Source organism: Polypterus senegalus, chromosome 7, assembly GCF_016835505.1.
Source record: "Polypterus senegalus isolate Bchr_013 chromosome 7, ASM1683550v1, whole genome shotgun sequence".
Classification (NCBI taxonomy): Eukaryota; Metazoa; Chordata; class Cladistia; order Polypteriformes; family Polypteridae; genus Polypterus; species Polypterus senegalus.
Genome location: NC_053160.1, coordinates 187721131 through 187747989, shown reverse-complemented (window position 1 = coordinate 187747989; position 26859 = coordinate 187721131). Strand labels below are relative to the sequence as shown.

Below are 26859 nucleotides of genomic sequence, written 5' to 3'. Positions count from 1 at the left end.
TGTCACGTGCTCAGGGTGAACCTGCTCTCATCTGTAAAAGCACAGGGCACCAGTGGTGCATCTGCCAATTCTGGTATTCTATGGCGAATGCCAATCGAGCTGCATGCTGCTGGGCAGTGAGCTCAGGGCCCATTAGAGGACATGGGGCCATTGGGTCACCCTCATGAAGTCTTTCTGGTTGTTTGGTCAGAGACATTCACACCAGTGGCCTGCTGGAGGTCATTTTGTAGGGCTCTGGCAGTGCTCATCCTGTTCCTCCTTGCCCAAAGGAGCAGATACTGGTCCTGCTGATGGGTTATGGACCTTCTATGGCCCTCTCCAGCTCTCCTAGAGTAACTGCTTGTCTCCTAGAATCTCCTCCATGCCCTTGAGACTGTGCAGGGAGACACAGCAAACCTTCTGGCAATGACACGTATTGATGTGCCATCCTGGAGAAGTTGGACTACCTGTGCAACCTCTGTAGGGTCCAGGTATCTCCTCATGCTACCAGTAGTGACACTGACTGTAGCCAAATGCAAAACTAGTGAAGAAACAGTCAGAAAAGATGAGGAGGGAAAAATGTCAGTGGCCTCCACCTGTTAAACCATTCCTGTTTTGGGGGTCATCTCATTGTTGCCCCTCTAGTGCATCTGTTGTTAATTTCATTAACACCACAGCAGCTGAAACTGATTAACAACCCCTCTGCTACTTAACTGACCAGATTAACATCCCATAAGTTTCATTGACTTTATGCTATACTCTGATTAAAAAGTGTTCCTTTAATTCTTTTGAGCAGTATATTTTGGAACAGATGGGTAATTGCATCCTCCACTCCAGTCTTTGTCCAATAGGCACTGCATTGGGTCCAGGTGGTCTACCACAAGAGGACTCACACAGTTCAGGACCAGCCTCTCAAAGGTCTTCATGATGTGAGACGTCAGTGCCACTGGTCTGTCGTCATGAGATGAGGAGGCGCCTGCCTTCTTTGGAACAAGAACAATGCAGGATGTTTTCCATGGCAGTGCCACTTTCTGCAGCCTTGGTGACAGACTGAACAGGTGACAGAGGACACCACAAAGTTGGTCAACACAGACCTTAAGAACTTGAGAACTGACCCCATGTAGTCCTGCAGCTTTTCCTGTGTGTAGATTCAGCAGTTGTCTCCTTATTTGGACTGATGGTCAGAGATTGACTTGTCACTGGCCATTCCAGTTGATGTGGTAAGAGTTACTGATGTAGTAGGCATCTTGTAGGGGGACTGGTCACTGGAAGAAGGTGAAAGTGGGAGTGAAAATCTGTTAAAAAAATGGATTTGGGGCGTTAGCTGAGTCCACATACACTTCTAGCACCTGAGCTCTGGGTTCTTTGAGTCCATTCCAGACATCCTTCATGTTATCCTGCGTGAGTCTGTTGTTTTTTATTTTTAGCTCTGTAAGCTTTTTCTGTAACACTTGCTGTGTGTCCTTTAAAGCTCTTTGCCACCGGATTTGACTTGATTAGAATGTTCGGTCACGATTGAGCTCGTTGCATTTGTTTTGAGGAGAGCATTTTCTGGAAGTAGTTGATTTAACAATATTTTAATAAAAACACTTGTTTGGGAGGTTTAAGCAACATGAGTCATGTAAGATATTTCTTCTGTTTGCTGTTGTCCAACATTGGTTACCATAGATGCCTGTTCTGTCAGAAACTTTGTTATAGTATCTCCATTAAAACTAAAGAGAGAGGAGAGAGGTTGGGATCATGCACTGATAGGGCATTGCCATACCCTCCACCTGACGAACCACCTGGATTGGCACCCGAGTGCAGTGGGTGACACCTCAGCACAGTGGCTGGAGTGCCAATCCCGTCACTAACCACCAAGTTTTCCCTGTAAATTGGAGGACCTGCTTGCATATTTAATGTCATACCCAGGACGAAGCAATGGCAGGTTAAGGGTCTTACTCAAGGGCCCAAAGGAGTAGAGTCACTTAGATAGATAGATAGATAGATAGATAGATAGATAGATAGATAGATAGATAGATAGATAGATAGATAGATAGATAGATAGATAGATATGTAAGGCACTATTTAATAGATAGATAGATAGATAGATAGATAGATAGATAGATAGATAGATAGATAGATAGATAGATAGAAGGCACTATATGATAGATAGATAGATAGATAGATAGATAGATAGATAGATAGATAGATAGATAGATAGATAGATAGAAGGCACTATATAATACATAGATAGATAGATAGATAGATAGATAGATAGATAGATAGATAGATAGATAGATAGATAGATAGATAGATAGATATGAAAGGCACTATATAATAGATAGATAGATAGATATGAAAGGCACTATATAATAGATAGATAGATAGATAGACAGATAGATAGATAGATATGAAAGGCACTATATAAAACAGAACTGAGGGAAAAGGGAAAAAGTGGAGGCTTTTAAATGGGAAGACAGGAAGTGAAGTCAAAGGGGTCAGCTCATGAAGGTCTTCTGCCATTGGTGCGAGCCCGGATGTGACATCACAGGGGCTGGAGCCGGCAAGGTATCCTTCCATTGGCTCAGTCCCGGAAGTGACGTCAAGAGGACCAGGTGGAATCTCCCGTGAATGGTCTGCAGGCAAGGGAGAAAAAGAGTCAGCGCACACTGCCACATCCTGGTATGTCTCGGAACTGCTCTTACTCAAGCTCTTTAGCTGCCTCCCATGCGCACGTAATTCTTTTATGGATGTCAGTAACGCGGCAGGGTTTAAAGGTCAGCCTCTGACAGCCTTATTTTATCTGAGTTTGTGAAAGAAAGAATCTCTCCATGCTTGTTTAGGTTTTCTTTGATCTTTTCCAACTCCCGCTCTAAGTCGTTGGGTTTGAGGAACTTTCTGGTTTTGATGCTTTGGTTCTGATCCTTGCTGGTTAGTGTCTATCAATTTTGCTTCTCCATTTCCTGAACCTTTACCCCACTCTCAGCCCAGCCTCAGTTCTGCTTTGGGACAATTTTCAATTTAGGCATTTTGGAACTAAGGAATTTATTTCTAGAGGATTTTGGTGGCCAACTGATAATCAAGAGGTCACTGAATTTGTTGACTATCACCAATTTTCTTCCTTTTTGTTAGAAATTGTTTTTGCATTTAAATTACTTTCGCTTTATTTTTCTTTGGGGAAGCTTTCAGGGTGTTCAGACATTTTGAAACTTAGGAATTTATTTCTAGAGGATTTTGGTGGCCAAATTGTAATCAAGATGTCACTGAATTTGTTGACTATCACCGATTTTTTTTTTTTCTGCCAGTATCGATTGGTGTTTTTCTATTTGAGTTATTTTCATGTTGTTTTACTTTGGGACAAATTTTAGGTTTTTAAAGCAATTCGGGACTAAGAAATGTATTTCTAGAGGAGTTTGATGGCCAACTGTTAATGAAGATGTCACTGAATTTGTTGAATGTCACCGATTTATTTTTTCTTTTTGTTAGAAATTGTTTTTGCACTTTAAATTATTTTCACATCGTTTTTCTTCAGAACAACTTTCAGGGTGTTCAGGTATTTTGGAATTAAGGAATTTATTTCTAGCAGATTTTCGCATTGTTTTGGTGATATCAGTATGGATTAAAAATGGTCTTTCTGTGGATGTCTTCATTCTTGGTGTCTGGTTGCATGGGCACCATTCTCTCCTTGGTAACAATCCTTTAGTCTTTTTCCATGGATTTTCTAGAAGTGTCTAAGATTTTCGTAGTAAAATTCAAGCTGACTTCAGAAAAATGTGCAATGTTTTCTGTTGGTCGTCTTATTTTCCAAACTTTTTCGAGCATCACAGTGAGCTGTAGACAATTGCATTGCATGTCTGTCACCATTGGGTTTGTAGACTGATACCCCCCCATGGCGCTTTTAATGACCCACTACAACTCTGTGGGACTCGCCAAGATACAATTAAACTGGGTTGATTTTCGCAGCTGAGGATGTGATGGTGTCTACTTTAGGACACTACGGGTAGCATTGGCGTAGCTCGAGTTCGTGCCGCTCGGGGCGTGGCTTCAATTTGCCGGCCTCCAACATATCTGAATATATTAAACTATTTAAATAGAAAATTAAAATGACGTATAGAGAAAAATTAAGATAAATATTGCATAGATTTATTCATATATAAAGAAACAGCAATCATTTTTTATATATATTTATAAGCATCCACTAGACAAGAATATAGTATAGACGCACTGACAAGCCGTGTTCTAATTATTAGTTTAATATAATTACACTACGAAAAACAGACCCAAAGTAGGGTACAAGTGATTGGTGGGGATGTTTTCTGCGCGGCTCAAGAACGCATTCGGATTGATAACGAAACAAAATTATAAATTGTAAATTAGTTGTTTATCTTCCTAGCAAATATTATCGGTGTAATTTTTTTTATTTTTTTTATTGCCTCCTAAATTTCAACTGCTGTGTCTGAATCCGTCACAGGAGGACAGTCTGAACATTACTTTTCAAGCATTTGTGGTTAAAAATCAGAGAATTTGACCATTTTCATGCATGAGTGATATTTTTCGGAACCCCTACTGCTTACATACGAATTGTACTGAGCCTTTTGGCCAATAATGGCGCCCCCAAATATGTGCCGCCCGGGGCGGACCGCCCCCCCAGCTGCTACGCCACTGGCTTTATGGGGATGATGTTGTGCTCTTTGCCTTATCTGACTGTGACTTTCGTCAAACACTCCACTGATCTGCTGCCAAGTGTAAAGTGGTCGAGATGAGGATCAGTACCTCAAAGTCTAAGGTCATGGTTCTCTGTTGGAAAGAACTGCCTTAAGTGCCAGAGTTCAAGTATCATGAGATTGCCATACAGATTGGTGGCAGCTTTTCTGAGCATGATGTACTAGTCCTTGGTGGTGAAGCGGACGCCTAATAGATAGATAGATAGATAGATAGATAGATAGATAGATAGGAAAGGCGCTATATGATAGATAGATAGATAGATGGATAGATAGATGTGAAAGGCATATAGATTGATAGATAGATATGAAAGGCACTATATAATAGATAGAGAGATATGAAAGGCACTATATAGTAGATAGATAGATAGATGTGAAAGGCACTATATAATAGATATATATATATAGATGTGAAAGGCACTATATAACAACAACAACAACATTTATTTATATAGCACATTTTCATACAAACAGTAGCTCAAAGTGCTTTACATATTAAAGAATAGAAAAATGAAAGACATAATTATAAAAAATAAATCAACATTAACATCGAATAAGAGTAAGGTTCAATGGCCAGGGGGGACAGAAAAAACAAAAAAAACTCCAGACGGCTGGAGAAAAAATAAAATCTGTAGGGATTCCAGACCATGAGACCCCTGACCAGTCCCCTCTGGGCATTCTACCTAACATAAATGAAACAGTCCTCTTTGGATTTAGGGTTCTCACGGAAGGGCTTGATGATGATGATGGTCACGTAGACTTCTTCCTTTTAATCCGTCCATCATTGTTGGAGCATCATGAAGCTTTGAGTAGGTGGAGGTGGCGCAGGCCACCACCACAAAGAAACCGGAAAAAGAAACAGAAAAGAGAGTAGGGGTCAGTACCGATTTTAGAGCCACCATGAATAGTTGTTATGATGAATTGAACATAGAGTATCAGGATTAAGTTAAATTACGATTAAAATGAAGTTATAAAAAGGCCATGTTAAAGTAATGTGTTTTCAGCAGTGTTTTAAAGTGCTCTACTGTATCAGCCTGGCGAATTCCTATTGGCAGGCTATTCCAGATTTTAGGTGCATAACAGCAGAAGGCCGCCCGCCTCACCACTTCTTTTAAGTTTTGTTCTTGGAATTCTAAGGAGACACTCATTTGAGGATCTGAGGTTACGATTTGGAATATAAGGTGTCAGACATTCCGATATATACGATGGGGCGAGATTATTCAAGGCTTTATAAACCATAAGCAGAATTTTAAAGTCAATTCTGAATGACACAGGTAACCAGTGTAGTGACATCAAAACTGGAGAAATGTGTTCGGATTTTCTTTTCCTAGTTAGGATTCTAGCAGCTGCATTCTGCACTAGTTGCAAACGATTTATATCTTTTTTGGGTAGTCCTGAGAGGAGTGCGTTACAGTAATCTAGTCGACTGAAAACAAACGCGTGAACTAATTTCTCAGCATCTTTCAGTGATATAAGAGGTCTAACTTTACTTATGTTTCTTAAGTGAAAAAATGCTGTCCTGTACTCCTATATAGTACATAGATAGATATATAGATGTGAAAGGCACTATATAGTAGATAGATGGATAGATAGATGTGAAAGGCATATAGATTGATAGATAGATATGAAAGGCACTATATAATAGATAGATAGATATGAAAGGCACTATATAGTAGATAGATAGATAGATATGAAAGGCACTATATAATAGATTGATAGATATGAAAGGCACTATATAATAGATAGATACTTTATTAATCCCAAGGGGAAATACACATACTCCAGCAGCAGCATACTGATAAAAAACAATATTAAATTAAAGAGTGTTAACAATGCAGGTATAACAGACAATAACTTTGTATAATGTTAACGTTTACCCCCCCAGGTAGAATTGAAGACTCACATAGTGTGGGGTCTCCTCAGTCTGTCAGTGGAGCAGGATGGTGACAGCAGTCTGTCTCTGAAGCTGCTCCTCTGTCTGGAGATGATCCTGTTCAGTGGATGCAGTGGATTCTCCATGATTGACAGGAGTCTGCTCAGCGCCCGTTGCTCTGCCACGGATGTCAAACTGTCCAGCTCCGTGACTACAAGAGAGCCAGCCTTCCTCACCAGTTTGTCCAGGCATGAGGCGTCCTTCTTTTTTATGCTGCCTCCCCAGCACACCACCACGTAGAAGAGGGCGCTCGCCACAACCGTCTGGTAGAACATCTGCAGCATCTTATTGCAGATGTTGAAGGACGCCAGCCTTCTAATGAAGTATAGTCAGCTCTGTCCTCTCTTGCACAGAGCATCAGTATTGGCAGTCCAGTCCAATTTATTTATAGGTCTGCACCGTCTGCACACAGTCACCTCTGATGATCACGGGGTCAATGAGGGGCCTGGGTCACCTAAAGTCCACCACCAGCTCCTTGGTTTTGCTGTAGCAGTGACGGGTGCAGATTACATCAGGGATCGGTTCTTTGCAATGGTGAAGGACAGGTTGACAGACGAGATTAGACAGGAGTCCCCGTGGACTGTGATGTTTGTTGATGACACTGTGATCTGTGGCGAGAGTAGGGAGCAGGTTGAGAAGACCCTGGAGAGGTGGAGATCTGTTCTAGAGAAGAGAGCAATGAAGGTCAGTAGGACCACCAAGACAGAAAACGTGTGTGTAAATGAGAGGGAGGTCAGCAGGATGGTGAGGATGCAGGGAGTAGAGCTGGTGAAGGTGGAGGAGTTTAAAAACTTGGGATCAACAGTACAGAGTAACAGGGATTGTGGAAGGGAGGTGAAAAATAAAGTGCAGGCAGGGTGGAGAAGAGTGTCAGGAGTGATTTGTGACAGACGGGTACGGGTAGAGTGAAAGGGAAGGTCTACAGGACGGTAGTGAGACCAGCTATGTTATATGGGCTGTAGACGGTGGCACAGGAGACAGAGCTGGAGGTGGCAGAGTTAAAGATGCTAAGATTTGCATTGGATGTGACGAGGATGGACAGGATTAGAAATGAGGACATTAGAGGGTCAGCTCAGGTTGGACAGTTTAAAGACAAATCAGAGAGGTGAGATTGCGTTGGTTTGGACATGTGCAGAGGAGAGATGCTGGGGATATTTTTGAGAAGGGTGTTAAGGATAGAGCTGCCAGGCAAGAGGAAAAGAGGAAGGCCTAAGAGAAGGTTTACGGATGTGCTGAGATAGGACATGCAGGTGATGTGTGTAACAGAACAAGATGACGAGGACAGAAAGATATGGAAAAAGATGACCCATTGTGCCAATCCCTAACAGGAGAAGCTGAAAAACGAAGAAGAAGACACATGTATTACACTGCAAAAGTGATGAATATGATGTCTAGACTCTATTTTAGTCTCCTTTTAAGAGGGCAGATGTTGCGTATTTGCACTGAAGAACGTTTTCGGTTTTTCATCAGTTTCTATTGACTACCTATTGTCACTTCTCAGGAAACTCGCCGACAGGTCGGGAATATCTCTGTCTTGCTTCCAGAAAACAACTTACATTTTAAAGAGGAACTGTGGTCAAATGGTAAAGTTAATTGTTGGGATACCAACAGGGTTGTTCCACTTAATCCTCTCAACAAATGAAAACAAAAATAAGTACACGATGGAGCTACACAACTAAAAATATAGGTGGTAGCCTTCAAACGTGTTGTTTGATTGAGCGGGTCTTGACTTCTTGCGTGTCTCTGTCCTCTGGTTTTGCTCGACTTAAAGTGAGATGCCTCCTTCTGGGGATGCCCGGCTTGACTGGACTTGACGTTGTAGCGGGGCTACATAGCAATATTGTTTAAAATGTTTGTACTGAGTGAGTTTTGTTTCCATCGTCCTGTTTGCTGTTTATAATATGTGCGTCAGTGAATGTCGTCCCCGTAAATACAGGGGGGACGGATGATAGAGAGAGACCGCAGCCCCAAGATGGAAAGCACCTGTTTACAATCAATCAATTACAGCCCTCTCATTACTATATAAACAATTAGGAGGGAAAAGAGGAGGAGAGGAAGGAGAAAGACGGAGATTACATTTTCACGACAACAAACCAACTTTACCTGCTGTTTTCCACATTGCGCTTTTGTTCCAGTTTCTTTTTCATTCCGCCGGACTTATTTTAATTTAATCATCGCCAGAGACCCCGGGGTTGGACTACATTATCCACCACACGCCGAGGATTCACGGTGAGGTCGTTCCATATTTTCCGGGAAATTCAAACACATCACTTATCTGTTGACCAATCATGAGTTGTATACCCGCTGGGTAAGGGGTCAGACGTTACAACCTGAAAGAGGTTTGAGTCAGTTGGGCTCGCTGGGCATCTTCTCTGAGTTTTGTAGGTAGAAACAGGTGACAAGTTTAGCGACAGCACCCCCTAGTGTTTTGGAGTGGTGTTGCATACATCACCTGATTAACCCTTTGATGCACATGTGTGCCAGTACATGCTATACTATAACTTTCCATCCATTTCAAATAAAGTATTGTTTTTTCACTTCAATGAGTGATCTCTCTCTGGATCTTCTCTAATTCTAGTATCGTTACACATGTATGACAGACATTCCACCCTTGCAGACCCAATTTCAGGGAGGTTTGTGTGAGTTGTATGTGTGCTGTAAATTGACTGAGGGGGTCAAGTGCAGGGGCTGATGGGCACCCTTGGAGCTTCCAGTCCCTATTGGCACCCTTGGGGTTTCAAGTTGAGGAGAAGAGGGATCTCTTGGAAATTAGGAAGTCTGAGAGAAGATGCTAATTTCCAGGAGACTTTTTCGGTTGTTCTTAAACATACTTATTATTCTTAGTAAAATAACACGGGTGACACATATACAATCCAATAACAGGGAAGTAAAATGGCTGCTTCAGAGAAAGAAGGAAAGAGAGGCTTGTCGAAGTTTAGAGACCAGGACAGATTTTGGTTCAATTGTTGGTGTTTCTCTTACTAAGACAGAGCGGGGAAAAAAGTTGAACCGAAAGTGTGTCGTGCCTCACTTGTGATTGTAAACCAACGTCACAGTGCAGAATTTTGAACTGTGCTGATGAAACATTGTGAGGAAATTGTCTAATCAGATACGTATACATTTTATCCGACCTACGAGATTCCGCGAATGCAGGTGTAGAATCTAACTCCCCAACTTGATTATCCTGTAATGTCTTGTACTGCAAAGGCAGACAAACTCAATAGCCGTTGATGATTTCTCCATACAGAGAGGAAGATTTTCAAGATCAGGGTGCACATGAAGTCATGTGGTTCTTTTTAACGTCTTTAGGTTCTTCTTTACCACATTTCTTGAGAGCCATCACTGGCACCACTTCCTGTATGGCTAGGGGTGTAGCTTCTAGGGTCCTGATCGTGGGTAATTAATCGGCACAATGGGATAAAAGGTTGGCTAATGGAGTTCCAATCTGTGGAGTAAAACATCCTAACAAAAGAAAGCTTTGAAGAAACTTCCCGTGAGTTGCGGCATTGCGACACAGTGAGTAGCACTGCTGCCTCACAGTTAGGAGACCCAGGTTCGCTTCCCAGGTCCTCCCAGCGTGGAGTTTGCATGTTCTCCCCGTGTCTACGTGGGTTTCCTCCGGGTGCTCCGGTTTCCTCTCACAGTCCAAAGACATGCAGGTTAGGTGCATTGGGGTCCTAAATTGCCCCTAGTGTGTGCTTGGTGTGTGAGGTGAGTGGGTGTGTGCGCCCTTCTGTGGGCTGGTGCCCTGCCTGGGGTTTCCTGCCTTGCACCCTGTGTTGGCTGGGATTGGCTCCAGCAGACCCCCGTGACCCTGTAGTTAGGATATAACGGATAATGGATGGACGGATGGATGGATTTTTTCTGTCATTAAGGAATTGGGAACTAATTTATTTGTTTTTTCGTTTAATGCACTTCTCCCAGTTTCACTCAGTCCGTTTCTCGGGCGGACAATCACATGTTCAAGAATATAGAACGATAAAGCCGAAGGCGAGGAATAACAGTGAAAGAATGAACATTTCACTGTGATTGGTGAGTGCAGTCCCTTTAGATACGTCCAATGTGAAAGACTGAAGGAGTAGAGGGGTCCTAAAGATTACTTGGGGTGCCAACCAGGCTTCCCCGTTTAATGCAAAGCACCTAAAAGAAGAACGGTGGAGCAACAGAAAATAGGCACTTCTGTGGAAGAAAATAAACTCTCTCGAGTGGGTCAGGGATAGTGAGCTCCATCACAAGCATAGCAATGACTTAAAACATTTGTAGGACCATTCAGCGGACATGACATGACTCAGAGGGTATCATACAGCTGGCATTCCTTCACCTCCAAACTTGCTTTGTACTCCATGTCAGATATACAAGTTATTTTTTTTCAGAGAAATGCATCAACTCTTATATATATATAAACGATTACAACTTCACTAACTGCGATTACAGTGGCCAAACGCGGCCACACTAGATGACAATAGCGAGGCACTAAACAATGCATTTCAAATATTGTATCCATGCAGAAACTAGGTAAGTACCATAAATGAAGATGGGTGGTAAAAGCTACAATCTATATATATGTGTATTTTTTAAATAGATTTTTTAACCTGATTATTTTATAGCACTTAACAATATCGTGGGGTTCTTGAAGCCTAACGATGTACCCAAATGTTATCCTTCCATTTTTCATGGGTCAGGTTCTCCTCTCCTGCGGGGTAAGTGGAAATATCCAAAGTCTGTTATGTAAGTGAGTTTGCCTTTTTTTTTGTCCTGCCAATACTGATGTGTCACATCTGGGTGTCTCTAACGTTGAATATTTCCAAGATGTTTATGTTGAATTTTGTTTTTTGTTTTGTTTTGTTTTTGTAGAATCATTCGGCTTCAATGACGGAAGTGACATGACTCAGAGGGCAACATAAAGCTGGTTTTTCTTCACCTCAACACTTCTAGGCACACAATTGTTTTTGTACTCCGTGTCAGACTGTAAAAAATGAGAACTATTATGTTGTACCTAGTTAGACGCTGATGTTTTTTGTACATTTTTGTATACGAAAGTGATGTAGCTTACCCAACCTTTGTCAGCTTTTGATCAATTTACATGTCAGGATATCTGCATGTCTTGTCATGTTCTACATAAAGTGTACAGTAACTGAAAGATCAGTGTTGTTATGTGGTATTTGTACAAACATTTCGCTGTTTCTGTAAACCTTTGACAAAAGTCACCTTTTGTATTTTTTGTTTTGTTTTATATATATATATATATATATATATATATATATATATATATATATATATATATGTATAATAGTGCATATAATAGTTTTTTTTTTCCAGAGATATTTTAGTATCCATATACATTCATTTTGTTTCAATTCAATACCCCTCACTTTGTGACATGCCACTGTTATTTCTTTTCTTTTATAACGTGACCCTTCATGGAGCATGAAAGTAAGTTGAATACACTGCTAAGAAGAAAAAAAAAAATAAATGCATACAAAAATTGAGAAATGTTTTATTTGAAGTTTTAATTTGTACCTAGAACTTGTATATATTTCATGATTACACTTCTCCACAGAAATAAACATAAATTGTAGCCTAAATGTGTGCATTTCATTATTAGGCAGTTAAACACACCTACTGTACATAAAGTTATGCTTGAAAGTTTGTGAACCCTTTAGAATTTTCTATATTTCTGCTTAAATATGACCTTAAACATCATCAGATTTTCATTTAGGTCCTAAAAGTAGATAAACAGAAACTAGTTAAACATCCATCCATCCATTGTCAAACCCGCTGAATCCAAACACAGGGTCACGGGGTTCTGCTGGAGCCAATCCCAGCCAACACAGGGCACAAGGCAGGAACCAATCCTGGGCAGGGTGCCAACCCACCACAGGACACACACACCCACACTCACACACCAAGCACACACTAGGGCCAATTTAGAATCACCAATCCACCTAACCTGCATGTCTTTGGATTGTGGGAGAAAACTGGAGTGCCCGGAGGAAACCCACGCAGACATGGGGAGAACCCGGGAAGCGAACCCGGGTCTCCTAACTGCGAGGCAGCAGCGCTACCACTGCACCACTGTGCCGCCCACTAGTTAAACAAATGAGACAAACATATTATACTTAGCTATTTAATTATTGAGGAAAATGATGGAATCTATATATATAATTCACTAAGCAGCCAACCATGGCATGCAAGACAGAGACCATGGGATAAGCACGACAGAGCCACACCCACCAACTCACAGAGCCCCGCCCACCAACTCTAGGACCATGGGATACGCATGACAGAGCCCCGTCCGCCAAGTCTAACCCTCCTCCCGCGTCCACCCTCGCTCTCGAGGCATGCACACTGACTGCTCATGTGCCCGCACGCAACACCTCACCAAACACCGCCTCAATCGCTTTTGTCTCTGCTACAGTCCACGTGCACCTCTGAGTCACATTGACTTTTCATTGTTCTTTTCGGTTCCGGCTGCTTTTCTATATACTAAGTCGACCATGGCACGCAAGCCAGTGACCATGGGATACACACGACAGAGCCCCGCCCGCCAACTCTAACCTTCCTCCCGCGTCCACCCTCGCAAATGGTCCTGCAGGAACAGGGAAAACCTTTGTCTACAAAAACTTGATTCATACCATACTAAGAGCATAGTGTTTTTGTTGGCTTGCCCGCCTGCCCGCCCACCTGACTGTTACCAGCGTTCACTGCAATGGACTGGAGTGTAAAACTATCGCAAACTGTCCTTATTCCCCGGATTTCCCTAACCCCATCAGATTCAAATTTGCCTTTTACTTTGACACGCAGACAATTTCCTGTTAGATTAGCCTTTGCAATGACAATTAATAAGGCACAGGGCCAAACTTTCAAAAAGATATGCCTGTATCTACCAAAACCTGTTTTCAGTCACGGACAATTGTATGTTGCTCTCTCCAGAGTTCCATCTTTTCATTCACTCACAGGCGTATCCTCAAACCCACCCCATTTGGACGACTGTGTCTTTCACACATCAATAAATAATTATGTGGCGTATGCTATGCCGCGGGTTGGCTAGTATTACATATTTGTGAGTGGCAAAAGTATGTGAACCTCACGGATGATCAGTTAGTTTGAAGGTGAAATTCGAGTCCGGTGTTTTCAATCAATGGGATGCCAGTCAGGTGTGAGTGGGCACCCTGTGTCATTTAAAGAACAGGATCTATCAAAGTCTACTCTTCACAACACATGTTTGTGGAAGTGTATCATGGCACGAACAAAGGAGATTACTGAGGACCTCACAAAAAGAGTTGTTGATGCTCATCAGGTTGTTAAAGGTTACAAAACCATCTTTAAAGAGTTTGGACTCCACTAATCCACAGTCAGACAGATTGTGTACAAATGGAGGAAATTCAAAACCATTGTTACCCTCCCCAGGAGTGGTCGACCAACAAAGATCACTCCAAGAGCAAGGCACACGTGTAATAGTCAGCGAGGTCACAAAGGACCTCAGGGTAACTTCTAAGTAACTGAAGGCCTCTCTCACATTGGCTAATGTTCATGTTCATGAGTCCACCATCAGGAGAACACTGAACAACAATGGTGTGCATGGCAGGGTTGCAAGGAGAAAGCCACTGCTCTCCAAAAAACATTGCTACTCGTCTGCAGTTTGCTAAAGATCACGTGGACAAACCAGAAGGCTATTGGAAGAATGTTTTGTGGACGGATGAGACAAAATAGAACTTTTTGGTTTAAATGAAAAGCGTTATGTTTGGAGAAAGGAAAACACTGCGTTCCAGCATAAGAACCTTATCCCATCTGTGAAACATGGTGGTGGTAGTATCATGGTTTGGGCCTGTTGTGCTGCATCTGGGCCAGGACGGCTTGCCTTCATTGATGAAACAATGAATTCTGAATGATATCAGAGAATTCTAAAGGAAAAGGTCAGGACATCTGTCCATAAACTGAATCTCAAGAGAAGGTGGGTCATGCAGAAAGATAACGACCCTAAGCACAAAAGTCGTTCTACCAAATAATGGTTAGAGAAGAATAAAGTGAATGTTTTGGAATGGCCAAGTCAAAGTCCTGACCTTAATCCAATGGAAATTTTGTGGAAGGACCTGAAGCGAGAAGTTCATGTGAGGAAACCCACCAACATCCCAGAGTTGAAGCTGTTCTGTACCGAGAAATGGGCTAATAATTCTACCAAGCCGGTGTGCAGAAATGATCAAAAGTTACCGGAAACGTTTAGTTGCAGTTATTGGGGGGTCACACCAGATACTGAAAGCAAAGATTCACATACTTTTGCCACTCACAAATATGTAATATTTGATCGTTTTTCTCAATAAATAAATGACCAAGTATAATATTTTTGTCTCATTTGTTTAACTGGTTTCTCTTTATCTACTTTTAGGACTTCAGTGAAAATCTGATGATGTTTTAGGTCCTATTTATGTAGAAATATAGAAAATTCTAAAGGGTTCACAAACTTTCAAGCACAACTGTATAGTCATGTGAAAAAGTTTGGAAACCCCTCTAAATTCTTTGGATTTTTGTTTCTCATTGGCTGAGCTTTCAAAGTAGCAACTTCCTTTTAATATCCGACGTGCCTTATGGAGACAGTAGGATTTCAGCAGTGACATTAAGTTTATTGGATTAACAGAAAATATGCAATATGCATCATAACAAAATTAGACAGGTGCATAAATGTGGGCACCCAACAGAGATATGACATCAATACTTAGCTGAGCCTCCTTTTGCTCCTTTGAGCCTCCAGACGCTGTCCTCCTATAGCCTGTGATGAGTGTCTGGATTCTGGATGTTGGTATTTCTGACCATTCTTCATACAAAATCTCTCCAGTTCAGTTCAATTTGATGGGCAGCCTGCTTCAAATCATCCCATAGATTGTCGATGATATTCAAGTCAGGGGACTGTGACGGCCATTCCAGAACATTGTACTTCTCCCTCTGCATGAACGCCCTGGTAGATTTCCAAATGTGTTTTGGGTCATTGTCTTGTTGGAATGTCCAACCCCTGAGTAACTTCAACTTTGTGACTGATGTTTGAACATTATCCTGAAGAATTTCTTGATGTTGAGTTGAATTCATCTGACTCTCGACTTAAACAAGGGCCCCAGTCCCTGAACTAGCCACACAGCCACACAGCATCATGGAACCTCCACCAAATTTGACAGGAGGTAGCAGGTGTTTTTCTTGGAATGCGGTGTTCATCTTCCGCCATCCAAAGCGCTTTTTGTTCTGACCAAATAACTCAATTTCTGTCTCATCAGTCCAAAGCACTTTGTTCCAAAATGAATCTGGCTTGTCTAAATGAGAATTTGATACAACAAGCAACTCTGTTTGTGGTGTGAGTGCAGAAAGGGCTTCTTTCTCATCACCCTGCCATACAGATGTACTGAATTGTAGAACGATGTACAGATACACCATCTGCAGCGAGATGTTCTTGCAGGTCTTTGGAGGTGATCTGTGGTTGTCTGTCACCATTCTCACAATCCTGCTCATATGCCACTCCTGTATTTTTCTTGGCCTGCCAGACCTGCTGAGTTGGTTTAACAGCAACTGTGCCTGTGGCCTTCCATTTCCTGATTCCAGTCCTTACAGTTGAAACTGACAGTTTAAACCTCTGAGATGGCTTTTTGTAGCCTTCCCGTAAACTACGAGACTCAACAATCTTTGTTTTCAGATCTTCTGAGAGTTGCTTTGAGGATCCCATGCTGTCTGTCACTCTTCAGAGGAGAGTCAAAGGGAAGGAAGCACAACTTGCAATGGACCACCTTAAACACCTTTTACCACTCATGATTGGACACTCCGGTCTATGAAGTTCAAGGCTTTATGAGCTCATCCAACCAAGTAATCAGCATTGAGCAGTGACAGGCATTCAGATCAGCACAATGACAAGGGGACCCACATTTGTGCACAACCAGTTTTTTTACATTTGATTTAATTTCATACAACTAAATACTGCGTCACTAAAAATCTTTGTTTGGAAAACACCGCAGTACTCTGATGTTCCTAGGAAATGAAAGACACACCACTGTTATCTTGTTTGTTAAAAGTAGAGTCAACTATTATGCAGGCTGAGAGGGGTTCCCAAGCTTTTTCATATGACTCTAACATCGTCGTCATGCCGATATATTACAAATATTAAAAGAAACGATTTTTAAGTTGGTGTAAAAGGTATACAAACAAGGTGCAAAACAGATTGGAGCCTCGTGTATTGCTGAGAAAGCAAAGGGAGGAGCGGTAAAAGAAATGCCACAGTCTGCATTCTGATCACTTCTAGGGTCGATCAGCTAAATTCAGCAGGTGTTTTTCACAGCAAATATCCTATGTTTGCTGGTTACCCTTTTTAACAAAAAATATCTGCAGTTCGCACTCTAGTCACTACTAGGGTCGATCGTTGAAATTTGGCAAGAGTTTTTCACAGTGAATATCCTGTGTTTGCCGGTGTCGATCCGTGAAATTTGCCCAAACATTTTTCAGCAAATATCCTGTATTTGCCAGTTACTCCTTTTAATGAAAAAATATCTGCAGTTTGCACTCTAGTCACTTCAAGAGTCAATCGGTGAAATTCAGCAAGTGTTTCTCACAGCGAATACCCTGTGTTTGCCAGTGACCTTGTTCAATGAAAAAAAAAATTGCAATCCACACTCTGCTCACTTGTAGGGTTGATCGGTAAAATTTGTTGAAGTGTTTTTGCCGGGAAACATTCTGTGTTTGCCAGTGACCTTCTTCAACAGAAAAAATATCTGCAGTTCGCACTCTAGTCACTACTAGGGTCAATCATTGAAATTTGGCAAGCGTTTTTCACAGTGAATATCCTGTGTTTGCCGGTGTCGATCTGTGAAATTTGTCCAAACGTTTTTGCAGCAAGTATCCTGTGTTTTCCAGTTACCCCTTTTAATGAAAAAAATATCTGCAGTTCGCACTCTAGTCACTTCTAGCGTCAATTGATCAAATTCAGCAAGCGTTTCTCACAGCGAAAATCCTGTGTTTGCCAGTGACCTTGTTCAATGAAAAAAAAAATATTGCAATCCACACTCTGCTCACTTGTAGGGTTGATCAGTAAAATTCTCCAAAGCATTTTTCTGTATTAATGATAATAAAAGAAACCCTTTAAAATTTGGGAAGAAGAATCCAAACAAGACACAAAACAAATTGGAGCCCCATGTATTACTGATAAAGCAAAGGAAGGAATGGAAATGTTGCAGTACTCACTCTGATCACTTCTACTGTTGGTCAGTGAAATTCGTCAAAGTGTTTTTCGCAGCAAATATCCTGTATATGCCAGTGACCTTCTTCAATGAAAAAATATCTGCAGTTCGCGCTCTAGTCACTGCTAGGTTCGATTGTTGAAATTCGGCAAGTTTTTCACAGCAAATATCCTGAGTTTGCCGGTGAACTTGCAGTCCACACTCTGGTCATTTGTAGGGTTGATCGGTAAAAATTCTCCAAAGTGTTTTTCTGTATTGATAATAATAAAAGAAACAGTTTAAAATTTGGGAGGAAGAATGAGGCACAAAACAGATTGGAGCCCCTTGTATTACTGATGAAGCAAAGGGAGGAACAGAAAACGAAATGTTGTAGTCCGCATTCTGGCCATGTTGCATGTCGATCAGTGACATTTTGCTAATGCGATTTTCACCATGAATATTCTCTGTTTGCCGGTGACCTTGTTCAGTGAGAAAGAAGTGTTGCAGTCTACAGTCTGGTTGCTGCTGGTTTTGATCGGCGAAATTCAACAAAGCGTTTTTCTGTATTAATAATAATAAAAGAAAACCTTTGAAAGTTGGGAAGAACAGACAGATTGGAACAAAAGAGATGGATGCTCCAACTGTTAGGAATGACAAGTGCAATGCATTTTAGTTCTGCAGATGTTTGAGATGTACCATCTGTTGGAATAACCAGTAACCAGAAGATATAGATGGACAGACACTTGTCCTTTTATTAAGGTGGATTCCACCCTAATAATAGTATTGTCATGTCATTTTCTAACCCACTTAGTCTTTGCCAGGGTTGCGTGGAGAGGGGACGATGGGGCCAATCCCAGCTAGCAAACGGTGTAAGGCAGGAACAAACCCTGGAGAGGGTGCCAGTCCATTGCAGGACACAACAATAAGCAATTTTACTCATTATTTTGTAATAAATACAAAAACAAAGATAAAGTTTTGGAATACTTACTTATCCCTGTATATTTTGGGGTGAAAACAATGAAGATCTGCAAAAAAAAAACAAACAAAAAAAAAACACTAGCAGTCATCTGACATATGTTCATTCCTGGGTATTTTTTTTCTAGCTGTGACTTCTTTCAGATTGGCTGCTCCTGAGTTTAAGAGAAAGGGGCGGAGTTAGTTGCAGGAGTGGAAGTGACATCACAGGTCATGTTTTCAGAAGTATTCAGTCCTGTGGATGGGAAAGAGAAAGGCAAGAGTCTGACAGTGCCACCTATTGGCCCAGGCTGGTATTAAAAATACCATACAAGCCATGAAACTGTCCTCTAATCAAAATTTGTGACAGTATGTAAAACTGCTTAAAACAGATGAAATGATAAAAAGCTTCAGGAGCAGCTGGGATCCAGTTTAATGCCTGTCAGATTAACAAGAATAAAGAAAAACTCCAAAAGACGTTGTCATCCTTGAGGGCTTCTCTCAACAAATGGTTTCAATTATACTTTTCACAGCAGAGCTCCGTCCTCTTTTCAGCTGGTCACAGAAATGAAGGTCACATTTTGGTGATGTCGTTCTTTAAATATCCCGTGGGGTAGAAGTAATTGGACCTCTGCGACCAAACAATAAGTGACATCAGACAGATAAACACGGACTTGGGCATTTAAACCTTTATATGGAAGAAGGAGGATATTGAAATCAGAGCTAACCTTAACTGGTAGCCAGTGTAAGGACATGAGGACTGGGGGTTATGTGTTTGTTCCTTCTAGTTCTTGTAATAATTCTAGCAACAGCATTTTGAATTAACTGAAAGCTTAAAAAAAAAAGAGTGGTTTGAGCAGCCAGTGAATAACGCATCACAATAGTCAGTCCTACTAGAAATAAATGGAAGAATGAATTTCTCAGTATCCTGCAAAATTTGGAAATTACGTAATTTTTAAACATTTTTAAGATGTTAAACAAAACATGTTTGGATAGTTTTGTAATGTGTATTTTTAAAAGACTTGCTGGTGTCAAAGATAACGTCTAAATTGCATGCTGATTTAGTAAAACTAATGTTTAGTCCAACTGAGTTAAAAAGTAACAGAATGTTGTTGTGGTCTACATCATTCTCTCAATAAATAACATTTCTGTTAAAATAACATTTTTTTTTTCTGTATTAAGAGATAAGTAGTTCTCATCCATCTAAATCAATTTTAATCTATAAAAGAAGTCATTGAAATCTGTATTTATTTGATTAGGATCTGGTATTTTATAGGTGACATGTAGAAAGGTTGCTTAGTGTGTTCAGTGTCTGTGTGTGTGTGTGTATATATATATATATATATATATATATATATATATATATATATATAAATACTAGGGGGCTTTGGCCCCTGCTCACTTCACTCTCCAAACCCCCGGCCTGCACTACGCGCCAGCCACTTCGCATCTCTGCCACTCACGTATGTGGATTTCACTTTCACCAAACAACAAATCTTGTAATTCTCGCGGATAGGCCTCTTCATTGGAAACACTACTTTTCCCCAAAGGCAACATGAATTAAACAATCTACAAGTCTCCAAACAATCTATTCGATCTCTTTTCGCTGTTCCGTCATTTCACTGAGTGATAATTTCCGTTTGTTTGCTCTAATGCGATCTTTATTATAATTTTTTTGAGACTTGCGAATTTTAGTACTTCCATTATCTCTAACCTGCTGTGCATGTGCATCGTGCCAACGTTTTTGAATTCTTAACGGCATTCTACTTTGTCATCTACTCTTTGTCTTTTATTTCCAGCCTTGGGCATGGTAAAATCTCTTCGCAAAAAGTCTTGTCTCGCGGGATGTGAAAGTACCTCTCTGAAAAAGTCACGTCTCGTCCCAGGCTAAAATGACTTGTCCCGTCCCAGGATTTTTTTATTATAATTACTAGGGAGCTTCGCCTCACCAACCCCTGGGTTTGGTTAATCGGATATATTAATTAATTTTAACTTTTTTTTCTTTGGAATTGTTTCAATTTCATTATTTGCACTTTTACATTTAAAGCTTCATTAAAAACAATATTTTTTGGAGATACATTGTGACGACGCAACGTATAACTGCCCGTGAGTGAATATTGTTTGTTTCTCTAATAAGTAATCCGACTTTTTCTAATGTTTGTCCCTGTGACTTATTGATTGTCATAGCAACAGCTATTCTCACGGTAAACTTTGAACATTTTCATACAAATGGCATATCACAATCTCACTTATCCGTGATCATAAATATACACCTGACCGAATTGTGTTTTCTTTGAAATTCAACTCGTCGTTGCTTTAACTGTTCCGGGACCACAGATTCTCATAACGTATGGTCTATTATTGTGTAAATCCACGTTTTGTGCATTGAATGATGCGAATGTGAAAAGACATTGTTGTCTACTCTTTGCCTTTTATTTCTGACCTCTCTTTGTCCTGCTCTTTTTTCAATTACACCTGGTTCTGATGATTAATCACCGTTTGTTTTGCGGTAATGCGATCTTTACTATCTTTTCTATATCATGTCAGTCGCTACAGTATCAAAGTATCACAAAAGTTTTACTTGAACACTCGCTGTCTTCGTAACCTCAAACACAACTTTCTAGCACCTTCTCCAACCCCTCATCCCCCATGTCTCGCACCCCCCTTACTGCATCAATCAATACCCCGCTATCAGCCTTCCGTGCTCTACTCTGCCCTCCCTCAATCGGACCGAACAGTCACTTAAAACCAAAAAGGCCACAACCTGGCTGGGATGCTGCAATACTTTTGAATTTTACTGGTTTCATAATCTCTTATCTGCCTTTTTTACTCTCCAAGACCTTTGTGTATCTATTCTCCAGATTGTCCTTATATGCTGTCACACACGTGCGCATGGGAGGCAGCTAAAGGGCTCGGGTGAGGACAGTTCTGAGACATACCAGGATGTGGCAGAGTGCACTGACTCTTTTTCTTCCTTGCCTGCAGGCCATTCCCGGGGAATTCCGCCTGGCTCTCCTGACGTCACTTCCGGGACCGAGCCTATCGAAGGAGACCTTGCCGGCTCCTGCCCCTGTGATGTCACGTCCGGGCTCGAACCAATGGCTGAAGACCTCAATGAGGTCACTTCCTGTCTTCCCCTTTAAAAACCTCCTCCTTTTCCCTATGCCCTCAGTTCTGTATTGGACTCGGTTTTGTGCACAGCAGTGCTATCATTGGAAAAGACAATTTGCAACCAGGAAAACAAATTATACGGGTGGCTGTCCCAAACCTTGCTTTGTCTAATCGTGGCTTTTGTGACAATGCTTTATATGTGTTGAGAGCATAGAATCTGTGTGAACTACGTGCTTTTACACGACTGACTGTTTTTTGATGGATTTGCGCTTATATCTTTTGTAAGTAGGGCGTGTCTTGCAAGAATCTCAAGTTCCACGTCCCCGCGAGACAGACCTGGGACAGTCACTTTGCACCAAGTCTCATGTTTACGGTCCCCGTGAGACACTCCGTGGCAAGTCTCTTTTGTCTCGCGGGTCTTTGAAAATGTCTTTCGAGAACTCCTGAGAAGATCACGTATCGTCGCCTTGCTTTTGCTTTCCAGGATTTCTTTTTATAATAGATATATATATATACTGTATATATATATGTATATATATATATACATGTGTGTGTATATATGTATATATATATATACACACATATATAATGTACTGTATATAATATATATACACGTTTATATAGACACATACACACACACAGAGACACTGCACACACAGATATGCAGTACAGTATATACATATATATATATATATACATATATATATATACTGGGGTGGTTCCCCAAATTTTTCAATTATTATATATTGCCTTAATTTTTGAACTGTGCACACAGTGAAAAAAAAGTACCAGTAGATGGGGCTTATGCAGCAAACATAAATGTCATCTGTTATGTACAGTCTTAGTGTTAGCACACCAGCTGTTGTTGACATAATCGTCCCCCTTTCTCCTACTGGAGTCTCTGGTCCTGTCCTGCTGGTGTACTGTGCGACATGCTAACTCGATATAATTAGCAGAATGCAACTGTCCTTAACAATCTTATTCCTTGAAACCTGTAGCCTCAGTTCGTCCATCTTATTTGCTAGGGATCTTGTGTTGGTGAGAAAAATGCTATAAAGAGGTGGCTTGTGTGGTTGCCACTGTAGCCTCGCCAGCATGCCAGCCCTACAGTCACGTTTCTGCCTGGCAATGCGCGTCTGGATGTCACGGAAGCCACACAGTCCTATTTTTAGGAGATTGTGCATGCTGTAGACGTTATTTGCCAAACAGAATGTCATTATGAGGAACAGCAACACATACACAAAAGGACAAACAATGTGCCGAAAGGAAGAGCACCGAGCCAATGCGTCTATGTGTGCTGCTATACATTTCATTGTATTGTACAGTATTTATGGATTTTATTTATTGTTTGCATGTTTTAATCTATTATTTAGGGCATTTAATTGTGTTAGTTGTACCTTAAATTATGGGCATTTGCTGTTTAAGGTTATCAAAATGGGTATTGTTTAGGGTGAGGGAAAGGATTCATTCACTTTCCATTATTTCTAATGAGGACTTCGAATGAGTCAGAGTTCAAACGGCTTCCTGAATCGAATTAAGTTTGAAGTATGAGGCACCGCTGTATATACATATATAATGTATATGTATAACGACAATAAAATAACACAAGCGTCAAAAGAGCTGAAAATGCAGAAACGTAATGTCTTCTCCTATAAATGTAATTACTTGCCTGAGCTCCTCTCTCCTCCGTGGTCCTTTCAAGATGACTGGCTCGATTTCATGTACTCGAGTGATGACTGATCTAATCTTTAATGATTTAATAATTAAATTGATAGTACCTTTCCAGGGTTCCCCTTTTTATGTCCCCGAGACCGGAAGAGGCAGGACTCCCTTTCTTCCTTACTATCGGGCTTATTTGTCCTCACTGGGCATGTTTTCTGGGCTGTGGCAAAAGGAGAGGAGACTATTAGTGACAGCACCCCCTCTTGTCCAGGAGTGGAACTGCTTATCTCGGCTGAGCTGGTCAGGGAGCTCTGTGGTGCATATGCGTGACAATAACTCCCCATTAATTTTTACAATATTCCTTTTTCCGTAAGCAAAAAATAACGATATATACCTCTAATGTCAACATTTTATTTTAACCAGTATATTAAAGGAATACTCCTTCCAAAAAAATTGTATTTTTATTAATGTTACTTATCTCATGTAGTTTGTAGTGAGATGGAGATAACAAATCCTGCTATGGAGACCAAAGCTTCACCACAGCATACATTATAAAAACATTCATGGAAAAAAACTAATGTTGCTCATGTCACAGAATTCCATCCATTGAATCATCCAGTTTTATGTTCACAATTGACAAAACGCAGGCATCTTTTTGCTAAAATGTAGTCATATAAATACTATGCAATTAACGTTTTAAAATGAGGACCCAGTTCACCACTTCCTTCATTGGTCAGGAGTCCTGTCTTTATTTCTGACCCATGTGAACGCATTTCCTTTGGTTTCCTGGATGTTTCTTTTCCAGAGAAAGTCCAGAGGAGAGCAACTGGGCTGATTTTGCGACTGAGGGGTCTGAGCTATGAGGCGAGACTGAAGCGGAGGAATCTTTACTGTTTCAACCAACTGAGATTAAGAGCTGACGTGATCAAAGGGTTTAAAATTAGTACAGTAGTTACTTTAACATAAATCCTATAAGAATACTGGGCGACAGTTGGAACTTTTTAAAGACAGATTTTGACATATGAAATAAATTACCAGGTAGTGTGGTGGAGAGTAGGACTTTAGGGACCACCACATCTCAATTTATGTTATTTTGGGCAATCTGAACGAATAGCATGGATGAGCTTTTCAGGCCTGGTCTCGTCACAATTGTTCTAATGTTCTAAAATTGGGTTTACACGTTCTAATACAATGTTTACACGCCATGAATCTACCTTAATAAAAGAACAAGTGTCTACCTGTGTGTCCTTCCACTGTTTTGTCTGTATTTCTTGACACTAGCCAACCCGCGGCGTACCATACGCCGCATAATCAGGCCGTTTTTTTAATGATTTTTAAGCACAGGGAGAAAATTAACATTTGAAAAATCGGTAATGTAATAAATCAGCAGGAAAAGCAACATTGTAACAATGCACGGAACGGACCAACACACAATCGTCCGTGACTGAAAACTGGCGGACCGCCATCGCTCATGTGCCCACCTCCAACTTGTCACTTGAGTCCAGATGCACCTGTGACTCACGTAGACTTTCCGTGTTCCTGCAGGAGCATCTAAGAAGACGCATGTTTGTCGCGGATGCGAATTGCTGTATGAAGCGTGTAAAACAGTTTGCTATGGTGCATGCGGTCGTGCGTCGTAACCGAAAACTCGGTTTTTAAAGACTGCTTACTTCATTGTGTTTTAACCTCGGTTGTAAAGGATTGTTTTAAGGATCCCATGGGATACCCCTTGCAAACCGTTTTACACGCTGCATATGGTGATTCACCTCCGGCGTGGCTCCTTCCTGCGTGTGCCATAGGTATCTTACTTGTCGGCGGCTTAGTGAATCCACTCCCCTTCCGGCGTGCTTTCCATGGGTGTCTTGCCTTAGTGAAGTATATATATAGATTTGCCATAGGATTTGTAAAAGCAGTGCTAATTGTTGTGATGTGCCATCTGTTGGAAAGGGAAATGCAATGCATTTGTAATTACTACATGCATTACAAAATGCATTGAACTGCAAACGTCAATGCTGAAAACATTCAGGTCCATATTCATTACTCCAATTTCAACTCGTTTAAGACCGGTAGAAATTTTACTCATAAATTAACGATTTTAGAAAGGCCCTGTAAATATTTACACTTTGCAATTTACAGCATTTCTGCTAAAAGTTTTTGAATATTCTTTTTCACATGTACTAATACTAATTCTGTTATGACTGCAGTAGATTTTAAGTAATCGGTTGAAGACGCATGTACGGTTTAAGATGGTGGTGATTTCATGGACTCGAATGATGAGTGATCCATTCTTAAATGATTTAATGATTTGGAAAATGTGCACTCTGCATTACTAAGTAGTTCTAATTATTCCTCTGTTATATTTATCTTGTACAATAAAGCGGATTAGAATCAATCATACAGCATTTAAATCAACATCCACTTTCTTACTCATGACTATTTTATTTACTCCATCATGTTGTGTCCGTTTTACATCCATATAGAAGCAGACAGCGTGTTGTGACTACGGCTCTCACTCACGCCTCAGATTTGGTGCTCTGTTTGAAGGGTACTTAAATCCAGGACTGGGTCTGCACTGATGAGTCCTGGCACTCAAATGTCTTGGATTAATAATATACAAACAAACACATATTTATTTGTAACGTGGGAATATGAGAATTATAGTATACTGTTAACGTGAATTGTGTAATTATGTACATTGAGTGTGTAAGTAAAGCCTGCTTATATTCTTTATAATCATGTGACTAATGGATGTTAGATAGATAGATAGATGTGAAAGGCACTATATGATAGATAGATAGATAGATAGATAGATAGATAGATAGATAGATAGATATGAAAGGCGCAATATAGCAGATAGATAGATAGATACTTTATTAATCCCAAGGGGAAATTCACAATGTTGAGGCATTCTGTAATAGATAGTATATAGTATATACTGTATAAAATAGGAAAGGCACTATATAATAGATAGATAGATGTGTAAGGCACTATATAATAGATAGATAGATATGAAAGGCACTATAATACATAGATAGATAGATAGATAGATGTGTAAGGCACTATATAATACATAGATAGATAGATAGATATGAAAGGCACTATATAATACATAGATAAATAGATGTGTAAGGCACTATATGATAGATAGATAGATATGAAAGGCACTATATAATACATAGATAGATAGATAGATAGATAGATAGATAAGCGTAGTTGGCAAGATCGTGACTGGTTTTCTGTGTATTATAATAAAATTACAATATGCTTAACTATTACAGTATATCAAAAAATTATTTTAATATTTGTGTTTACAATCACATCAATGTTCATT

At 40.5% G+C, this 26859-nt stretch overlaps 1 protein-coding gene across 6 annotated transcripts in view; it reads left to right on the top strand.

Annotated features, from left to right (window-relative positions):
- Nucleotides 1-26859, top strand: part of plppr1 (phospholipid phosphatase related 1) — a 235645-nt gene that overhangs the window by 199790 nt on the left and 8996 nt on the right. For 3 of the 6 annotated variants that reach the window (XM_039759724.1, XM_039759727.1, XM_039759725.1), the window contains one exon: nucleotides 11470-11828. The exons of the other annotated variants lie outside the window; for them this stretch is intronic. In XM_039759724.1, the coding sequence (XP_039615658.1) occupies nucleotides 11470-11488 (19 nt within the window). In that variant the 3' untranslated portion in view covers nucleotides 11489-11828. Of the gene's footprint in view, nucleotides 1-11469; nucleotides 11829-26859 lie in introns of those variants that run through there. 6 annotated transcript variants of the gene reach the window in all.